This window comes from Lampetra fluviatilis, unplaced genomic scaffold (assembly GCF_964198595.1).
Source record: "Lampetra fluviatilis unplaced genomic scaffold, kcLamFluv1.1 SCAFFOLD_628, whole genome shotgun sequence".
Lineage (NCBI taxonomy): Eukaryota > Metazoa > Chordata > Hyperoartia > Petromyzontiformes > Petromyzontidae > Lampetra > Lampetra fluviatilis.
The window spans coordinates 37,501-55,627 of NW_027620602.1; the positions used below are offsets into that span (position 1 = coordinate 37,501).

Consider the following 18,127-nt stretch of genomic DNA (forward strand, 5'->3'; position numbering starts at 1 on the left):
GTTGATGGTGAGCGTTGATGGTGAGTGGTGAGCGTTGATGGTGAGTGGTGAGCGTTGATGGTGAGCGTTGATGGTGAGTGTTGAGTGGTGAGCGTTGATGGTGAGTGGTGAGCGTTGATGGTGAGTGGTGAGCGTTGTTGGTGAGTGGTGATGTTGAGTGGTGAGCGTTGATGGTGAGCGTTGATGGTGAGTGGTGAGCGTTGATGGTGAGCGTTGTTGGTGAGTGGTGAGCGTTGATGGTGAGTGGTGAGCGTTGTTGGTGAGTGGTGAGCGTTGATGGTGAGCGTTGATGGTGAGTGGTGAGCGTTGGTGGTGAGTGGTGAGTGTTGAGTGGTGAGCGTTGATGGTGAGTGGTGAGCGTTGATGGTGAGCGTTGTTGGTGAGTGGTGAGCGTTGATGGTGAGTGGTGAGCGTTGTTGGTGAGTGGTGATGTTGAGTGGTGAGCGTTGATGGTGAGCGTTGATGGTGAGTGGTGAGCGTTGATGGTGAGTGGTGAGCGTTGATGGTGAGCGTTGATGGTGAGTGGTGAGCGTTGATGGTGAGTGAGCGTTGATGGTGAGTGGTGAGCGTTGATGGTGAGTGGTGAGCGTTGATGGTGAGTGGTGAGCGTTGATGGTGAGTGGTGAGCGTTGATGGTGAGTGGTGAGCGTTGAGTGGTGAGCGTTGATGGTGAGTGGTGAGCGTTGATGGTGAGTGGTGAGCGTTGATGGTGAGCGTTGATGGTGAGTGGTGAGCGTTGGTGGTGAGTGGTGAGCGTTGATGGTGAGCGTTGATGGTGAGTGGTGAGCGTTGGTGGTGAGTGGTGAGTGTTGATGGTGAGTGGTGAGTGGTGAGTGGTGAGCGTTGATGGTGAGCGTTGGTGGTGAGTGGTGAGCGTTGGTGGTGAGTGGTGAGCGTTGAGTGGTGAGCGTTGGTGGTGAGTGGTGAGTGTTGATGGTGAGTGGTGAGCGTTGATGGTGAGCGTTGGTGGTGAGTGGTGAGCGTTGTTGGTGAGTGGTGAGCGTTGATGGTGAGCGTTGGTGGTGAGTGGTGAGTGTTGATGGTGAGTGGTGAGCGTTGATGGTGAGCGTTGGTGGTGAGTGGTGAGCGTTGGTGGTGAGTGGTGAGCGTTGAGTGGTGAGCGTTGTTGGTGAGTGGTGAGCGTTGATGGTGAGCGTTGGTGGTGAGTGGTGAGTGTTGATGGTGAGTGGTGAGCGTTGATGGTGAGCGTTGATGGTGAGTGGTGAGCGTTGTTGGTGAGTGGTGAGCGTTGATGGTGAGCGTTGTTGGTGAGTGGTGAGCGTTGTTGGTGAGTGGTGAGTGTTGGTGGTGAGTGGTGAGCGTTGATGGTGAGTGGTGAGCGTTGATGGTGAGTGTTGATGGTGAGTGGTGAGCGTTGATGGTGAGTGGTGAGCGTTGTTGGTGAGCGTTGATGGTGAGTGGTGAGCGTTGTTGGTGAGTGGTGAGCGTTGATGGTGAGTGGTGAGCGTTGATGGTGAGTGGTGAGCGTTGTTGGTGAGCGTTGATGGTGAGTGGTGAGCGTTGTTGGTGAGTGGTGAGTGTTGATGGTGAGTGGTGAGCGTTGGTGGTGAGTGGTGAGCGTTGATGGTGAGTGGTGAGCGTTGATGGTGAGTGGTGAGCGTTGATGGTGAGTGGTGAGCGTTGATGGTGAGTGGTGAGCGTTGTTGGTGAGCGTTGATGGTGAGTGGTGAGTGGTGAGCGTTGGTGGTGAGTGGTGAGCGTTGTTGGTGAGCGTTGATGGTGAGTGGTGAGTGGTGAGCGTTGGTGGTGAGTGGTGAGTGGTGAGTGGTGAGCGTTGGTGGTGAGTGTTGATGTTGAGTGGTGAGCGTTGATGGTGAGTGGTGAGCGTTGTTGGTGAGTGGTGAGCGTTGATGGTGAGTGGTGAGCGTTGATGGTGAGTGGTGAGCGTTGTTGGTGAGCGTTGATGGTGAGTGGTGAGCGTTGTTGGTGAGTGGTGAGTGTTGATGGTGAGTGGTGAGTGTTGGTGGTGAGCGTTGTTGGTGAGTGGTGAGCGTTGTTGGTGAGTGGTGAGCGTTGATGGTGAGTGGTGAGCGTTGATGGTGAGTGGTGAGCGTTGATGGTGAGTGGTGAGCGTTGTTGGTGAGCGTTGATGGTGAGCGTTGATGGTGAGTGGTGAGTGGTGAGTGTTGGTGGTGAGCGTTGTTGGTGAGTGGTGAGCGTTGTTGGTGAGTGGTGAGCGTTGATGGTGAGTGGTGAGCGTTGATGGTGAGTGGTGAGCGTTGATGGTGAGTGGTGAGCGTTGATGGTGAGTGGTGAGCGTTGATGGTGAGTGGTGAGCGTTGTTGGTGAGTGGTGAGCGTTGATGGTGAGTGGTGAGCGTTGATGGTGAGTGGTGAGCGTTGATGGTGAGTGGTGAGCGTTGATGGTGAGTGGTGAGCGTTGTTGGTGAGCGTTGATGGTGAGTGGTGAGCGTTGATGGTGAGTGGTGAGCGTTGTTGGTGAGTGGTGAGTGTTGAGTGTTGAGTGGTGAGCGTTGATGGTGAGTGGTGAGTGTTGATGGTGAGCGTTGTTGGTGAGTGGTGAGCGTTGATGGTGAGTGGTGAGTGTTGATGGTGAGTGGTGAGTGGTGAGTGGTGAGTGGTGAGCGTTGGTGGTGAGTGGTGAGCGTTGGTGGTGAGTGGTGAGCGTTGATGGTGAGTGGTGAGCGTTGATGGTGAGTGGTGAGCGTTGGTGGTGAGTGGTGAGTGTTGATGGTGAGTGGTGAGTGTTGATGGTGAGTGGTGAGTGGTGAGTGGTGAGCGTTGATGGTGAGCGTTGGTGGTGAGTGGTGAGCGTTGGTGGTGAGTGGTGAGCGTTGATGGTGAGTGGTGAGCGTTGATGGTGAGTGGTGAGCGTTGATGGTGAGTGGTGAGCGTTGATGGTGAGTGGTGAGTGTTGATGGTGAGTGGTGAGTGGTGAGTGGTGAGCGTTGATGGTGAGCGTTGGTGGTGAGTGGTGAGCGTTGGTGGTGAGTGGTGAGCGTTGATGGTGAGTGGTGAGTGGTGAGTGGTGAGCGTTGGTGGTGAGTGGTGAGCGTTGATGGTGAGCGTTGGTGGTGAGTGGTGAGCGTTGATGGTGAGTGTTGGTGGTGAGTGGTGAGCGTTGATGGTGAGCGTTGGTGGTGAGTGGTGAGCGTTGTTGGTGAGCGTTGGTGGTGAGTGGTGAGCGTTGGTGGTGAGTGGTGAGCGTTGATGGTGAGCGTTGGTGGTGAGTGGTGAGCGTTGATGGTGAGTGTTGGTGGTGAGTGGTGAGCGTTGATGGTGAGCGTTGATGGTGAGTGGTGAGTGTTGAGTGGTGAGCGTTGATGGTGAGCGTTGATGGTGAGTGGTGAGTGTTGAGTGGTGAGCGTTGATGGTGAGCGTTGAGTGTTGAGTGGTGAGCGTTGTTGGTGAGCGTTGATGGTGAGTGGTGAGTAGCGCACCTGTGAAGAAGCGAGAGAACTCGTTCTCCGTGCGGGTGCCACACTCGAACTGCTCCTTGCAGAGCTTGAGGCTGACTCGCTCACCACGCTCACCGCCACGCTCACCGCCACGCTCACCGCCACGCTCACCACGCTCACCGCCACGCGTGGGGTGAGGAGCAGATGCCTCCCTCACTTCACTAGAGGGAGAGAGACGCAACGTGATGGGTGCTGAGTCTATGGTGCAGTGTTGAGTCTATTGAGTCTATGGTGCAGTGTTGAGTCTATGGTGCAGTGTTGAGTCTATTGAGTCTATGGTGCAGTGTTGAGTCTATGGTGCAGTGTTGAGTCTATTGAGTCTATGGTGCAGTGTTGAGTCTATGGTGCAGTGTTGAGTCTATTGAGTCTATGGTGCAGTGTTGAGTCTATTGAGTCTATGGTGCAGTGTTGAGTCTATGGTGCAGTGTTGAGTCTATTGAGTATATGGTGCGGTGTTGAGTTTATGGTGCAGTGTTGAGTCTATGGTGCAGTGTTGAGTCTATGGTGCAGTGTTGAGTCTATTGAGTCTATGGTGCAGTGTTGAGTCTATGGTGCAGTGTTGAGTCTATGGTGCAGTCTATGGTGCAGTGTTGAGTCTATGGTGCAGTGTTGAGTCTATTGAGTCTATGGTGCAGTGCTGAGTCTATGGTGCAGTGTTGAGTCTATTGAGTCTATGGTGCAGTGTTGAGTCTATGGTGCAGTGTTGAGTCTATTGAGTCTATGGTGCAGTGTTGAGTCTATGGTGCAGTGTTGAGTCTATGGTGCAGTGTTGAGTCTATTGAGTCTATGGTGCAGTGTTGAGTCTATGGTGCAGTGTTGAGTCTATGGTGCAGTGTTTAGTCTATTGAGTCTATGGTGCAGTGTTGAGTCTATTGAGTCTATGGTGCAGTGCTGAGTCTATGGTGCAGTGTTGAGTCTATGGTGCAGTGTTGAGTCTATTGAGTCTATGGTGCAGTGTTGAGTCTATGGTGCAGTGTTGAGTCTATGGTGCAGTGTTGAGTCTATTGAGTCTATGGTGCAGTGTTGAGTCTATGGTGCAGTGTTGAGTCTATGGTGCAGTCTATGGTGCAGTGTTGAGTCTATGGTGCAGTGTTGAGTCTATTGAGTCTATGGTGCAGTGTTGAGTCTATGGTGCAGTGTTGAGTCTATTGAGTCTATGGTGCAGTGTTGAGTCTATGGTGCAGTGTTGAGTCTATTGAGTCTATGGTGCAGTGTTGAGTCTATGGTGCAGTGTTGAGTCTATTGAGTATATGGTGCGGTGTTGAGTCTATGGTGCAGTGTTGAGTCTATGGTGCAGTGTTGAGTCTATTGAGTCTATGGTGCAGTGTTGAGTCTATGGTGCAGTGTTGAGTCTATGGTGCAGTGTTGAGTCTATTGAGTCTATGGTGCAGTGTTGAGTCTATGGTGCAGTGTTGAGTCTATGGTGCAGTCTATGGTGCAGTGTTGAGTCTATGGTGCAGTGTTGAGTCTATTGAGTCTATGGTGCAGTGTTGAGTCTATGGTGCAGTGTTGAGTCTATTGAGTCTATGGTGCAGTGTTGAGTCTATGGTGCAGTGTTGAGTCTATTGAGTCTATGGTGCAGTGTTGAGTCTATGGTGCAGTGTTGAGTCTATGGTGCAGTGTTGAGTCTATTGAGTCTATGGTGCAGTGTTGAGTCTATGGTGCAGTGTTGAGTCTATGGTGCAGTGTTTAGTCTATTGAGTCTATGGTGCAGTGTTGAGTCTATTGAGTCTATGGTGCAGTGCTGAGTCTATGGTGCAGTGTTGAGTCTATGGTGCAGTGTTGAGTCTATTGAGTCTATGGTGCAGTGTTGAGTCTATGGTGCAGTGTTGAGTCTATGGTGCAGTGTTGAGTCTATTGAGTCTATGGTGCAGTGTTGAGTCTATGGTGCAGTGTTGAGTCTATGGTGCAGTCTATGGTGCAGTGTTGAGTCTATGGTGCAGTGTTGAGTCTATTGAGTCTATGGTGCAGTGTTGAGTCTATGGTGCAGTGTTGAGTCTATTGAGTCTATGGTGCAGTGTTGAGTCTATGGTGCAGTGTTGAGTCTATGGTGCAGTCTATGGTGCAGTGTTGAGTCTATGGTGCAGTGTTGAGTCTATTGAGTCTATGGTGCAGTGCTGAGTCTATGGTGCAGTGTTGAGTCTATTGAGTCTATGGTGCAGTGTTGAGTCTATGGTGCAGTGTTGAGTCTATTGAGTCTATGGTGCAGTGTTGAGTCTATGGTGCAGTGTTGAGTCTATGGTGCAGTGTTGAGTCTATTGAGTCTATGGTGCAGTGTTGAGTCTATGGTGCAGTGTTGAGTCTATGGTGCAGTGTTTAGTCTATTGAGTCTATGGTGCAGTGCTGAGTCTATGGTGCAGTGTTGAGTCTATGGTGCAGTGTTGAGTCTATTGAGTCTATGGTGCAGTGTTGAGTCTATGGTGCAGTGTTGAGTCTATGGTGCAGTGTTGAGTCTATTGAGTCTACGGTGCAGTGTTGAGTCTATGGTGCAGTGTTGAGTCTATGGTGCAGTGTTGAGTCTATGGTGCAGTGTTGAGTCTATTGAGTCTATGGTGCAGTGTTGAGTCTATGGTGCAGTGTTGAGTCTATGGTGCAGTGTTTAGTCTATTGAGTCTATGGTGCAGTGTTGAGTCTATTGAGTCTATGGTGCAGTGCTGAGTCTATGGTGCAGTGTTGAGTCTATGGTGCAGTGTTGAGTCTATTGAGTCTATGGTGCAGTGTTGAGTCTATGGTGCAGTGTTGAGTCTATGGTGCAGTGTTGAGTCTATTGAGTCTATGGTGCAGTGCTGAGTCTATGGTGCAGTGTTGAGTCTATGGTGCAGTGTTGAGTCTATTGAGTCTACGGTGCAGTGTTGAGTCTATGGTGCAGTGTTGAGTCTATGGTGCAGTGTTGAGTCTATGGTGCAGTGTTGAGTCTATTGAGTCTATGGTGCAGTGTTGAGTCTATGGTGCAGTGTTGAGTCTATGGTGCAGTGTTTAGTCTATTGAGTCTATGGTGCAGTGTTGAGTCTATTGAGTCTATGGTGCAGTGCTGAGTCTATGGTGCAGTGTTGAGTCTATGGTGCAGTGTTGAGTCTATTGAGTCTATGGTGCAGTGTTGAGTCTATGGTGCAGTGTTGAGTCTATGGTGCAGTGTTGAGTCTATTGAGTCTATGGTGCAGTGTTGAGTCTATGGTGCAGTGTTGAGTCTATTGAGTCTATGGTGCAGTGTTGAGTCTATGGTGCAGTGTTGAGTCTATTGAGTCTATGGTGCAGTGTTGAGTCTATTGAGTCTATGGTGCAGTGTTGAGTCTATGGTGCAGTGTTGAGTCTATTGAGTCTATGGTGCAGTGTTGAGTCTATGGTGCAGTGCTGAGTCTATGGTGCAGTGTTGAGTCTATGGTGCAGTGTTGAGTCTATGGTGCAGTGTTGAGTCTATGGTGCAGTGTTGAGTCTATTGAGTCTATGGTGCAGTGTTGAGTCTATAGTGCAGTGTTGAGTCTATGGTGCAGTGTTGAGTCTATGGTGCAGTGTTGAGTCTATAGTGCAGTGTTGAGTCTATGGTGCAGTGTTGAGTCTATAGTGCAGTGTTGAGTCTATGGTGCAGTGCTGAGTCTATGGTGCAGTGTTGAGTCTATAGTGCAGTGTTGAGTCTATGGTGCAGTGTTGAGTCTATGGTGCAGTGTTGAGTCTATAGTGCAGTGTTGAGTCTATTGAGTCTATGGTGCAGTGTTGAGTCTATTGAGTCTATAGTGCAGTGTTGAGTCTATTGAGTCTATGGTGCAGTGCTGAGTCTATGGTGCAGTGTTGAGTCTATTGAGTCTATGGTGCAGTGTTGAGTCTATTGAGTCTATGGTGCAGTGTTGAGTCTATTGAGTCTATGGTGCAGTGCTGAGTCTATGGTGCAGTGTTGAGTCTATTGAGTCTATGGTGCAGTGCTGAGTCTATGGTGCAGTGTTGAGTCTATTGAGTCTATGGTGCAGTGTTGAGTCTATGGTGCAGTGTTGAGTCTATGGTGCAGTGTTGAGTCTATTGAGTCTATGGTGCAGTGTTGAGTCTATGGTGCAGTGTTGAGTCTATTGAGTCTATGGTGCAGTGTTGAGTCTATTGAGTCTATGGTGCAGTGTTGAGTCTATGGTGCAGTGTTGAGTCTATGGTGCAGTGTTGAGTCTATTGAGTCTATGGTGCAGTGTTGAGTCTATGGTGCAGTGTTGAGTCTATTGAGTCTATGGTGCAGTGTTGAGTCTATGGTGCAGTGTTGAGTCTATTGAGTCTATGGTGCAGTGTTGAGTCTATAGTGCAGTGTTGAGTCTATGGTGCAGTGTTGAGTCTATGGTGCAGTGTTGAGTCTATAGTGCAGTGTTGAGTCTATTGAGTCTATGGTGCAGTGTTGAGTCTATTGAGTCTATGGTGCAGTGTTGAGTCTATTGAGTCTATAGTGCAGTGTTGAGTCTATTGAGTCTATGGTGCAGTGTTGAGTCTATTGAGTCTATGGTGCAGTGTTGAGTCTATTGAGTCTATGGTGCAGTGTTGAGTCTATGGTGCAGTGTTGAGTCTATTGAGTCTATGGTGCAGTGTTGAGTCTATGGTGCAGTGTTGAGTCTATGGTGCAGTGTTGAGTCTATTGAGTCTATGGTGCAGTGTTGAGTCTATGGTGCAGTGTTGAGTCTATTGAGTCTATGGTGCAGTGCTGAGTCTATGGTGCAGTGCTGAGTCTATTGAGTCTATGGTGCAGTGCTGAGTCTATGGTGCAGTGCTGAGTCTATGGTGCAGTGTTGAGTCTATGGTGCAGTGTTGAGTCTATGGTGCAGTGCTGAGTCTATGGTGCAGTGTTGAGTCTATTGAGTCTATGGGGCAGTGTTGAGTCAATGGTGCAGTGCTGAGTCTATGGTGCAGTGTTGAGTCTATGGTGCAGTGCTGAGTCTATAGTGCAGTGTTGAGTCTATTGAGTCTATGGTGCAGTGTTGAGTCTATTGAGTCTATAGTGCAGTGTTGAGTCTATTGAGTCTATGGTGCAGTGCTGAGTCTATGGTGCAGTGTTGAGTCTATTGAGTCTATGGTGCAGTGTTGAGTCTATTGAGTCTATGGTGCAGTGTTGAGTCTATTGAGTCTATGGTGCAGTGCTGAGTCTATGGTGCAGTGTTGAGTCTATTGAGTCTATGGTGCAGTGCTGAGTCTATGGTGCAGTGTTGAGTCTATTGAGTCTATGGTGCAGTGTTGAGTCTATGGTGCAGTGTTGAGTCTATGGTGCAGTGTTGAGTCTATTGAGTCTATGGTGCAGTGTTGAGTCTATGGTGCAGTGTTGAGTCTATTGAGTCTATGGTGCAGTGTTGAGTCTATTGAGTCTATGGTGCAGTGTTGAGTCTATGGTGCAGTGTTGAGTCTATGGTGCAGTGTTGAGTCTATTGAGTCTATGGTGCAGTGTTGAGTCTATGGTGCAGTGTTGAGTCTATTGAGTCTATGGTGCAGTGTTGAGTCTATGGTGCAGTGTTGAGTCTATTGAGTCTATGGTGCAGTGTTGAGTCTATAGTGCAGTGTTGAGTCTATGGTGCAGTGTTGAGTCTATGGTGCAGTGTTGAGTCTATAGTGCAGTGTTGAGTCTATTGAGTCTATGGTGCAGTGTTGAGTCTATTGAGTCTATGGTGCAGTGTTGAGTCTATTGAGTCTATAGTGCAGTGTTGAGTCTATTGAGTCTATGGTGCAGTGTTGAGTCTATTGAGTCTATGGTGCAGTGTTGAGTCTATGGTGCAGTGTTGAGTCTATTGAGTCTATGGTGCAGTGTTGAGTCTATGGTGCAGTGTTGAGTCTATGGTGCAGTGTTGAGTCTATTGAGTCTATGGTGCAGTGTTGAGTCTATGGTGCAGTGTTGAGTCTATTGAGTCTATGGTGCAGTGCTGAGTCTATGGTGCAGTGCTGAGTCTATTGAGTCTATGGTGCAGTGCTGAGTCTATGGTGCAGTGCTGAGTCTATGGTGCAGTGTTGAGTCTATGGTGCAGTGTTGAGTCTATGGTGCAGTGCTGAGTCTATGGTGCAGTGTTGAGTCTATTGAGTCTATGGGGCAGTGTTGAGTCAATGGTGCAGTGCTGAGTCTATGGTGCAGTGTTGAGTCTATGGTGCAGTGCTGAGTCTATGGTGCAGTGTTGAGTCTATGGTGCAGTGCTGAGTCTATGGTGCAGTGTTGAGTCTATGGTGCAGTGTTGAGTCAATGGTGCAGTGCTGAGTCTATGGTGCAGTGTTGAGTCTATTGAGTCTATGGTGCAGTGTTGAGTCTATTGAGTCTATGGTGCAGTGTTGAGTCTATGGTGTCTATGGTGCAGTGTTGAGTCTATGGTGCAGTGTTGAGTCTATTGAGTCTATGGTGCAGTGTTGAGTCTATGGTGCAGTGCTGAGTCTATGGTGCAGTGTTGAGTCTATGGTGCAGTGTTGAGTCTATGGTGCAGTGTTGAGTCTATGGTGCAGTGTTGAGTCTATTGAGTCTATGGTGCAGTGTTGAGTCTATAGTGCAGTGTTGAGTCTATGGTGCAGTGTTGAGTCTATTGAGTCTATGGTGCAGTGTTGAGTCTATGGTGCAGTGTTGAGTCTATTGAGTCTATGGTGCAGTGTTGAGTCTATTGAGTCTATGGTGCAGTGTTGAGTCTATGGTGCAGTGTTGAGTCTATGGTGCAGTGTTGAGTCTATTGAGTCTATGGTGCAGTGTTGAGTCTATGGTGCAGTGTTGAGTCTATTGAGTCTATGGTGCAGTGTTGAGTCTATGGTGCAGTGTTGAGTCTATTGAGTCTATGGTGCAGTGTTGAGTCTATAGTGCAGTGTTGAGTCTATGGTGCAGTGTTGAGTCTATGGTGCAGTGTTGAGTCTATAGTGCAGTGTTGAGTCTATTGAGTCTATGGTGCAGTGTTGAGTCTATTGAGTCTATGGTGCAGTGTTGAGTCTATTGAGTCTATAGTGCAGTGTTGAGTCTATTGAGTCTATGGTGCAGTGTTGAGTCTATTGAGTCTATGGTGCAGTGTTGAGTCTATTGAGTCTATGGTGCAGTGTTGAGTCTATGGTGCAGTGTTGAGTCTATTGAGTCTATGGTGCAGTGTTGAGTCTATGGTGCAGTGTTGAGTCTATGGTGCAGTGTTGAGTCTATTGAGTCTATGGTGCAGTGTTGAGTCTATGGTGCAGTGTTGAGTCTATTGAGTCTATGGTGCAGTGCTGAGTCTATGGTGCAGTGCTGAGTCTATTGAGTCTATGGTGCAGTGCTGAGTCTATGGTGCAGTGCTGAGTCTATGGTGCAGTGTTGAGTCTATGGTGCAGTGTTGAGTCTATGGTGCAGTGCTGAGTCTATGGTGCAGTGTTGAGTCTATTGAGTCTATGGGGCAGTGTTGAGTCAATGGTGCAGTGCTGAGTCTATGGTGCAGTGTTGAGTCTATGGTGCAGTGCTGAGTCTATGGTGCAGTGTTGAGTCTATGGTGCAGTGCTGAGTCTATGGTGCAGTGTTGAGTCTATGGTGCAGTGTTGAGTCAATGGTGCAGTGCTGAGTCTATGGTGCAGTGTTGAGTCTATTGAGTCTATGGTGCAGTGTTGAGTCTATTGAGTCTATGGTGCAGTGTTGAGTCTATGGTGCAGTGTTGAGTCTATTGAGTCTATGGTGCAGTGTTGAGTCTATGGTGCAGTGCTGAGTCTATGGTGCAGTGTTGAGTCTATGGTGCAGTGTTGAGTCTATGGTGCAGTGTTGAGTCTATGGTGCAGTGTTGAGTCTATTGAGTCTATGGTGCAGTGTTGAGTCTATAGTGCAGTGTTGAGTCTATGGTGCAGTGTTGAGTCTATGGTGCAGTGTTGAGTCTATAGTGCAGTGTTGAGTCTATGGTGCAGTGTTGAGTCTATAGTGCAGTGTTGAGTCTATGGTGCAGTGCTGAGTCTATGGTGCAGTGTTGAGTCTATAGTGCAGTGTTGAGTCTATGGTGCAGTGTTGAGTCTATGGTGCAGTGTTGAGTCTATAGTGCAGTGTTGAGTCTATTGAGTCTATGGTGCAGTGTTGAGTCTATTGAGTCTATAGTGCAGTGTTGAGTCTATTGAGTCTATGGTGCAGTGCTGAGTCTATGGTGCAGTGTTGAGTCTATTGAGTCTATGGTGCAGTGTTGAGTCTATTGAGTCTATGGTGCAGTGTTGAGTCTATTGAGTCTATGGTGCAGTGCTGAGTCTATGGTGCAGTGTTGAGTCTATTGAGTCTATGGTGCAGTGCTGAGTCTATGGTGCAGTGTTGAGTCTATTGAGTCTATGGTGCAGTGTTGAGTCTATGGTGCAGTGTTGAGTCTATGGTGCAGTGTTGAGTCTATTGAGTCTATGGTGCAGTGTTGAGTCTATGGTGCAGTGTTGAGTCTATTGAGTCTATGGTGCAGTGTTGAGTCTATTGAGTCTATGGTGCAGTGTTGAGTCTATGGTGCAGTGTTGAGTCTATGGTGCAGTGTTGAGTCTATTGAGTCTATGGTGCAGTGTTGAGTCTATGGTGCAGTGTTGAGTCTATTGAGTCTATGGTGCAGTGTTGAGTCTATGGTGCAGTGTTGAGTCTATTGAGTCTATGGTGCAGTGTTGAGTCTATAGTGCAGTGTTGAGTCTATGGTGCAGTGTTGAGTCTATGGTGCAGTGTTGAATCTATAGTGCAGTGTTGAGTCTATTGAGTCTATGGTGCAGTGTTGAGTCTATTGAGTCTATGGTGCAGTGTTGAGTCTATTGAGTCTATAGTGCAGTGTTGAGTCTATTGAGTCTATGGTGCAGTGTTGAGTCTATTGAGTCTATGGTGCAGTGTTGAGTCTATTGAGTCTATGGTGCAGTGTTGAGTCTATGGTGCAGTGTTGAGTCTATTGAGTCTATGGTGCAGTGTTGAGTCTATGGTGCAGTGTTGAGTCTATGGTGCAGTGTTGAGTCTATTGAGTCTATGGTGCAGTGTTGAGTCTATGGTGCAGTGTTGAGTCTATTGAGTCTATGGTGCAGTGCTGAGTCTATGGTGCAGTGCTGAGTCTATTGAGTCTATGGTGCAGTGCTGAGTCTATGGTGCAGTGCTGAGTCTATGGTGCAGTGTTGAGTCTATGGTGCAGTGTTGAGTCTATGGTGCAGTGCTGAGTCTATGGTGCAGTGTTGAGTCTATTGAGTCTATCGGGCAGTGTTGAGTCAATGGTGCAGTGCTGAGTCTATGGTGCAGTGTTGAGTCTATGGTGCAGTGCTGAGTCTATGGTGCAGTGTTGAGTCTATGGTGCAGTGCTGAGTCTATGGTGCAGTGTTGAGTCTATGGTGCAGTGTTGAGTCAATGGTGCAGTGCTGAGTCTATGGTGCAGTGTTGAGTCTATGGTGCAGTGCTGAGTCTATGGTGCAGTGTTGAGTCTATGGTGCAGTGCTGAGTCTATGGGGCAGTGCTGAGTCTATGGTGCAGTGCTGAGTCTATGGTGCAGTGCTGAGTCTATGGGGCAGTGCTGAGTCTATGGTGCAGTGCTGAGTCTATGGTGCAGTGCTGAGTCTATGGTGCAGTGCTGAGTCTATGGTGCAGTGCTGAGTCTATGGTGCAGTGCTGAGTCTATGGGGCAGTGCTGAGTCTATGGTGCAGTGTTGAGTCTATGGTGCAGTGTTGAGTCTATGGTGCAGTGCTGAGTCTATGGTGCAGTGCTGAGTCTATGGTGCAGTGTTGAGTCTATGGGTGGCAGTGTTGAGTCTATGGTGCAGTGCTGAGTCTATGGGGCAGTGCTGAGTCTATGGTGCAGTGTTGAGTCTATGGTGCAGTGTTGAGTCTATGGTGCAGTGCTGAGTCTATGGGTGGCAGTGTTGAGTCTATGGTGCAGTGCTGAGTCTATGGTGCAGTGCTGAGTCTATGGGTGGCAGTGTTGAGTCTATGGTGCAGTGCTGAGTCTATGGTGCAGTGTTGAGTCTATGGTGCAGTGCTGAGTCTATGGTGCAGTGTTGAGTCTATGGTGCAGTGCTGAGTCTATGGGTGGCAGTGTTGAGTCTATGGTGCAGTGCTGAGTCTATGGTGCAGTGTTGAGTCTATGGTGCAGTGTTGAGTCTATGGGGCAGTGTTGAGTCTATGAGTGGCAGTGTTGAGTCTATGGTGCAGTGCTGAGTCTATGGTGCAGTGTTGAGTCTATGGTGCAGTGCTGAGTCTATGGGTGGCAGTGTTGAGTCTATGGTGCAGTGCTGAGTCGATGGTGCAGTGTTGAGTCTATGGTGCAGTGCTGAGTCTATGGTGCAGTGTTGAGTCTATGGGGCAGTGTTGAGTCTATGGGTGGCAGTGTTGAGTCTATGGTGCAGTGTTGAGTCTATGGGTGGCAGTGCTGAGTCTATGGTGCAGTGCTGAGTCTATGGTGCAGTGTTGAGTCTATGGTGCAGTGTTGAGTCTATGGTGCAGTGCTGAGTCTATGGTGCAGTGCTGAGTCTATGGGTGGCAGTGTTGAGTCTATGGTGCAGTGCTGAGTCTATTGAGTCTATGGTGCAGTGCTGAGTCTATGGGTGGCAGTGTTGAGTCTATGGTGCAGTGCTGAGTCTATTGAGTCTATGGTGCAGTGTTGAGTCTATGGTGCAGTGTTGAGTCTATGGTGCAGTGCTGAGTCTATGGTGCAGTGCTGAGTCTATGGGTGGCAGTGTTGAGTCTATGGTGCAGTGCTGAGTCTATGGTGCAGTGTTGAGTCTATGGTGCAGTGTTGAGTCTATGGGGCAGTGTTGAGTCTATGGGTGGCAGTGTTGAGTCTATGGTGCAGTGCTGAGTCTATGGTGCAGTGTTGAGTCTATGGTGCAGTGCTGAGTCTATGGTGCAGTGTTGAGTCTATGGGCAGTGTTGAGTCTATGGTGCAGTGCTGAGTCTATGGGTGGCAGTGTTGAGTCTATGGTGCAGTGCTGAGTCTATGGTGCAGTGTTGAGTCTATGGTGCAGTGCTGAGTCTATGGTGCAGTGTTGAGTCTATGGGGCAGTGTTGAGTCTATGGGTGGCAGTGTTGAGTCTATGGTGCAGTGTTGAGTCTATGGGTGGCAGTGCTGAGTCTATGGTGCAGTGCTGAGTCTATGGTGCAGTGTTGAGTCTATGGTGCAGTGTTGAGTCTATGGTGCAGTGCTGAGTCTATGGTGCAGTGCTGAGTCTATGGTGCAGTGCTGAGTCTATTGAGTCTATGGTGCAGTGCTGAGTCTATGGGTGGCAGTGTTGAGTCTATGGTGCAGTGCTGAGTCTATTGAGTCTATGGTGCAGTGTTGAGTCTATGGTGCAGTGTTGAGTCTATGGTGCAGTGCTGAGTCTATGGTGCAGTGCTGAGTCTATGGGTGGCAGTGTTGAGTCTATGGGGCAGTGCTGAGTCTGTGTGTACTCACCGAATGTGTTTGTGGGATTTGTAGCGGAGGAAGACGACAATTGGATAAATGTGAGCTCTGTGAAGTCGCTCAACAACAGATGGAGCCGTGTCCAGAACACAATGCAGCCCCTGGGACAGAGAGAGACACACGGGGAGAGAGACACGGGGAGAGAGACACGGGGAGAGAGACACGGGGAGAGAGACACGGTGAGAGAGACACGGGGGGAGAGACACGGGGGGAGAGAGACACGGGGAGAGAGACACGGGGAGAGAGACACGGGGAGAGAGACACGGGGAGAGAGACACGAGGAGAGATACACACGGGGAGAGAGACACGGGGAGAGAGAGACACGGGGAGAGAGAGACACGGGGAGAGAGACACGGGGAGAGAGAGAGACACGGGGAGAGAGACACGGGGAGAGAGACACGGGGAGAGACACACGGGGAGAGAGACACGGGGAGAGAGAGACACGGGGAGAGACACACGGGGAGAGAGACACGGGGAGAGAGACACGGGGAGAGAGACACGGGGAGAGAGACACGGGGAGAGAGACACGGGGAGAGAGACACGGGGAGAGAGAGACACGGGGAGAGAGAGACACGGGGAGAGAGACACGGGGAGAGAGACACGGGGAGAGAGACACGGGGAGAGAGATACGGGGAGGGAGAGACACGGGGAGAGAGACACGGGGAGAGAGATACGGGGAGAGAGAGACACGGGGAGAGAGACACGGGGAGAGAGAGACACGGGGAGAGAGAGACACGAGGAGAGAGAGACACGGGGAGAGAGACACGGGGAGAGAGACACGGGGAGAGAGACACGGGGAGAGAGAGACACGGGGAGAGAGAGACACGGGGAGAGAGAGACACGGGGAGAGAGACACGGGGAGAGAGACACGGGGAGAGAGACACGGGGAGAGAGACACGGGGAGAGAGACACGGGGAGAGAGACATGGGGAAAGAGAGACACACGGGGAGAGAGACACGGGGAGAGAGACACGGGGAGAGAGACACACGGGGAGAGACACACGGGGAGAGAGACACGGGGAGAGAGACATGGAGTTACTAGGTGCGTTTGTGAGTGAGTCGGCGATTGAGTGAGTGGATGAGTGAGTGAGTGAGTGACTGAGTGGGCGAGTGAGTGAGTGGTTGAGTGAGTGACTGAGTGAGTGAGTGGATGAGTGAGTGAGTGAGTGACTGAGTGGGTGAGTGAGTGAGTGAGTGGTTGAGTGAGTGACTGAGTGACTGAGTGAGTGAGTGGATGAGTGAGTGAGTGAGTGACTGAGTGGGTGAGTGAGTGAGTGGTTGAGTGAGTGGGTGAGTGACTGAGTGAGTGACTGGGTGAGTGAGTGAGTTGGTGAGTGACTAGGTGAGTGATTGGGTGAGTGACTGAGTGAGTGAGTGGCTGAGTGAGTGACTGAGTGAGTGAGTGATTGGCTGAGTGAGTGACTGAGTGAGTGAGTGACTGGGTGAGTGAATGACTGAGTGACTGACTGAGTGACTGACTGAGTGACTGAGTGAGTGACTGAGTGACTGGCTGAGTGAGTGAGTGAGTGACTGAGTGAGTGACTGAGTGAGTGACTGAGTGACTGGGTGAGTGAGTGACTGGCTGAGTGAGTGAGTGAGTGTGGGTGAGTGGGTGTGAGTGTGTGTGTGAGTGTGTGTGTGTGAGTGAGTGGGTGGGTGGGTGGGTGAGTGAGTGAGTGAGTGACTGAGTGACTGAGTGAGTGAGTGACTGAGTGAGTGAGTGACTGAGTGACTGAGTGAGTGACTGAGTGACTGAGTGAGTGACTGAGTGAGTGAGTGGCTAAGTGAGTGAGTGAGCGACTGGGTGAGTGACTGGGTGAGTGAGTGACTGAGTGAGTGAGTTGGTGAGTGACTGAGTGAGTGAGAGAGTGACAGAGTGACTGGGTGAGTGAGTGGGCGAGTGAGCGACTGGGTGAGCGACTGGGTGAGTGAGTGACTGAGTGAGTGACTGAGTGAGTGAGTGACTGAGTGAGTGACTGAGTGACTGAGTGAGTGACTGAGTGAGTGAGTGGCTAAGTGAGTGAGTGAGCGACTGGGTGAGTGACTGGGTGAGTGAGTGACTGAGTGAGTGAGTTGGTGAGTGACTGAGTGAGTGAGAGAGTGACAGAGTGACTGGGTGAGTGAGTGGGCGAGTGAGCGAGCGAGCGACTGGGTGAGTGACTGGGTGAGTGAGTGACTGAGTGAGTGACTGGCTGAGTGACTGAGTGACTGAGTGACTGAGTGACTGGGTGAGTAAGAGACCCGCTGTGCCGTGTCCGTCAGAGCCGACGTCTCCAGGACGTCGTAGTCGTGAGTTCCACGTCGGTAGTCGATGAAGCGACACTGGGAGACTCCCCGCTCCATCGTCTGCAGAGAGGCACGCATCACCACTGCGCACGCAGACACACGGCGAGAGAGAGAGACACGGTGAGACACGGGGAGAGAGACACACGGGGAGAGAGAGAGACACGGTGAGACACGGGGAGAGAGACACACGGGGAGAGAGAGAGACACGGTGAGACACGGGGAGAGAGACACACGGGGAGAGAGAGAGACACGGTGAGACACGGGGAGAGAGAGACACGGGGAGAGAGAGAGACACGGTGAGACACGGGGAGAGAGAGACACGGGGAGAGAGAGAGACACGGTGAGACACGGGGAGAGAGACACACGGGGAGAGAGAGAGACACGGTGAGACACGGGGAGAGAGACACACGGGGAGAGAGAGAGACACGGTGAGACACGGGGAGAGAGACACACGGGGAGAGAGAGAGACACGGTGAGACACGGGGAGAGAGAGACACGGGGAGAGAGAGAGACACGGTGAGACACGGGGAGAGAGAGACACGGGGAGAGAGAGAGACACGGTGAGACACGGGGAGAGAGAGACACGGGGAGAGAGAGAGACACGGTGAGACATGGGGAGAGAGAGACACGGGGAGAGAGAGAGACACGGTGAGACACGGGGAGAGAGAGACACGGTGAGAGAGACACAGGGAGAGACACGGGGAGAGAGACACGGGGAGAGAGACACGGGGAGAGAAACACGGGGAGAGACACGGGGAGAGAGAGACACAGAGAGAGAGAGACACGGGGAGAGAGAGACACACGGAGAGTGAGAGAGAGAGACACGGGGAGAGAGACACGGGGAGACACGGTGAGTGAGAGAGAGACACGGGGAGAGAGACACGGTGAGTGAGAGAGAGAGAGACACGGGGAGAGAGAGAGAGAGAGACACGGGGAGAGAGACACGGTGAGTGAGAGAGAGAGACACGGAGAGAGAGACACGGGGAGACACGGTGAGTGAGAGAGAGACACGGGGAGAGAGAGAGAGAGAGACACGGGGAGAGAGACACGGTGAGTGAGAGAGAGAGAGACACGGGGAGAGAGAGAGAGAG

General features: G+C 50.5%; 1 protein-coding gene across 1 annotated transcript in view; it reads right to left on the minus strand.

Moving 5' to 3' along the window:
• LOC144954128 (disks large homolog 5-like) overlaps nt 1–17,119 on the minus strand; it is a gene marked incomplete at its 5' end in the record, with an annotated part of 20,185 nt that extends 3,066 nt beyond the window's left edge. The window contains 3 exons of the mRNA XM_078884692.1: nt 3,422–3,600; nt 14,743–14,852; nt 16,992–17,119. Of these exons, the coding sequence (XP_078740818.1) occupies nt 3,422–3,600; nt 14,743–14,852; nt 16,992–17,119 (417 nt within the window). The remainder of the gene's footprint in view (nt 1–3,421; nt 3,601–14,742; nt 14,853–16,991) is intronic.
• Nucleotides 17,120–18,127: the final 1,008 nt, after the last annotated feature.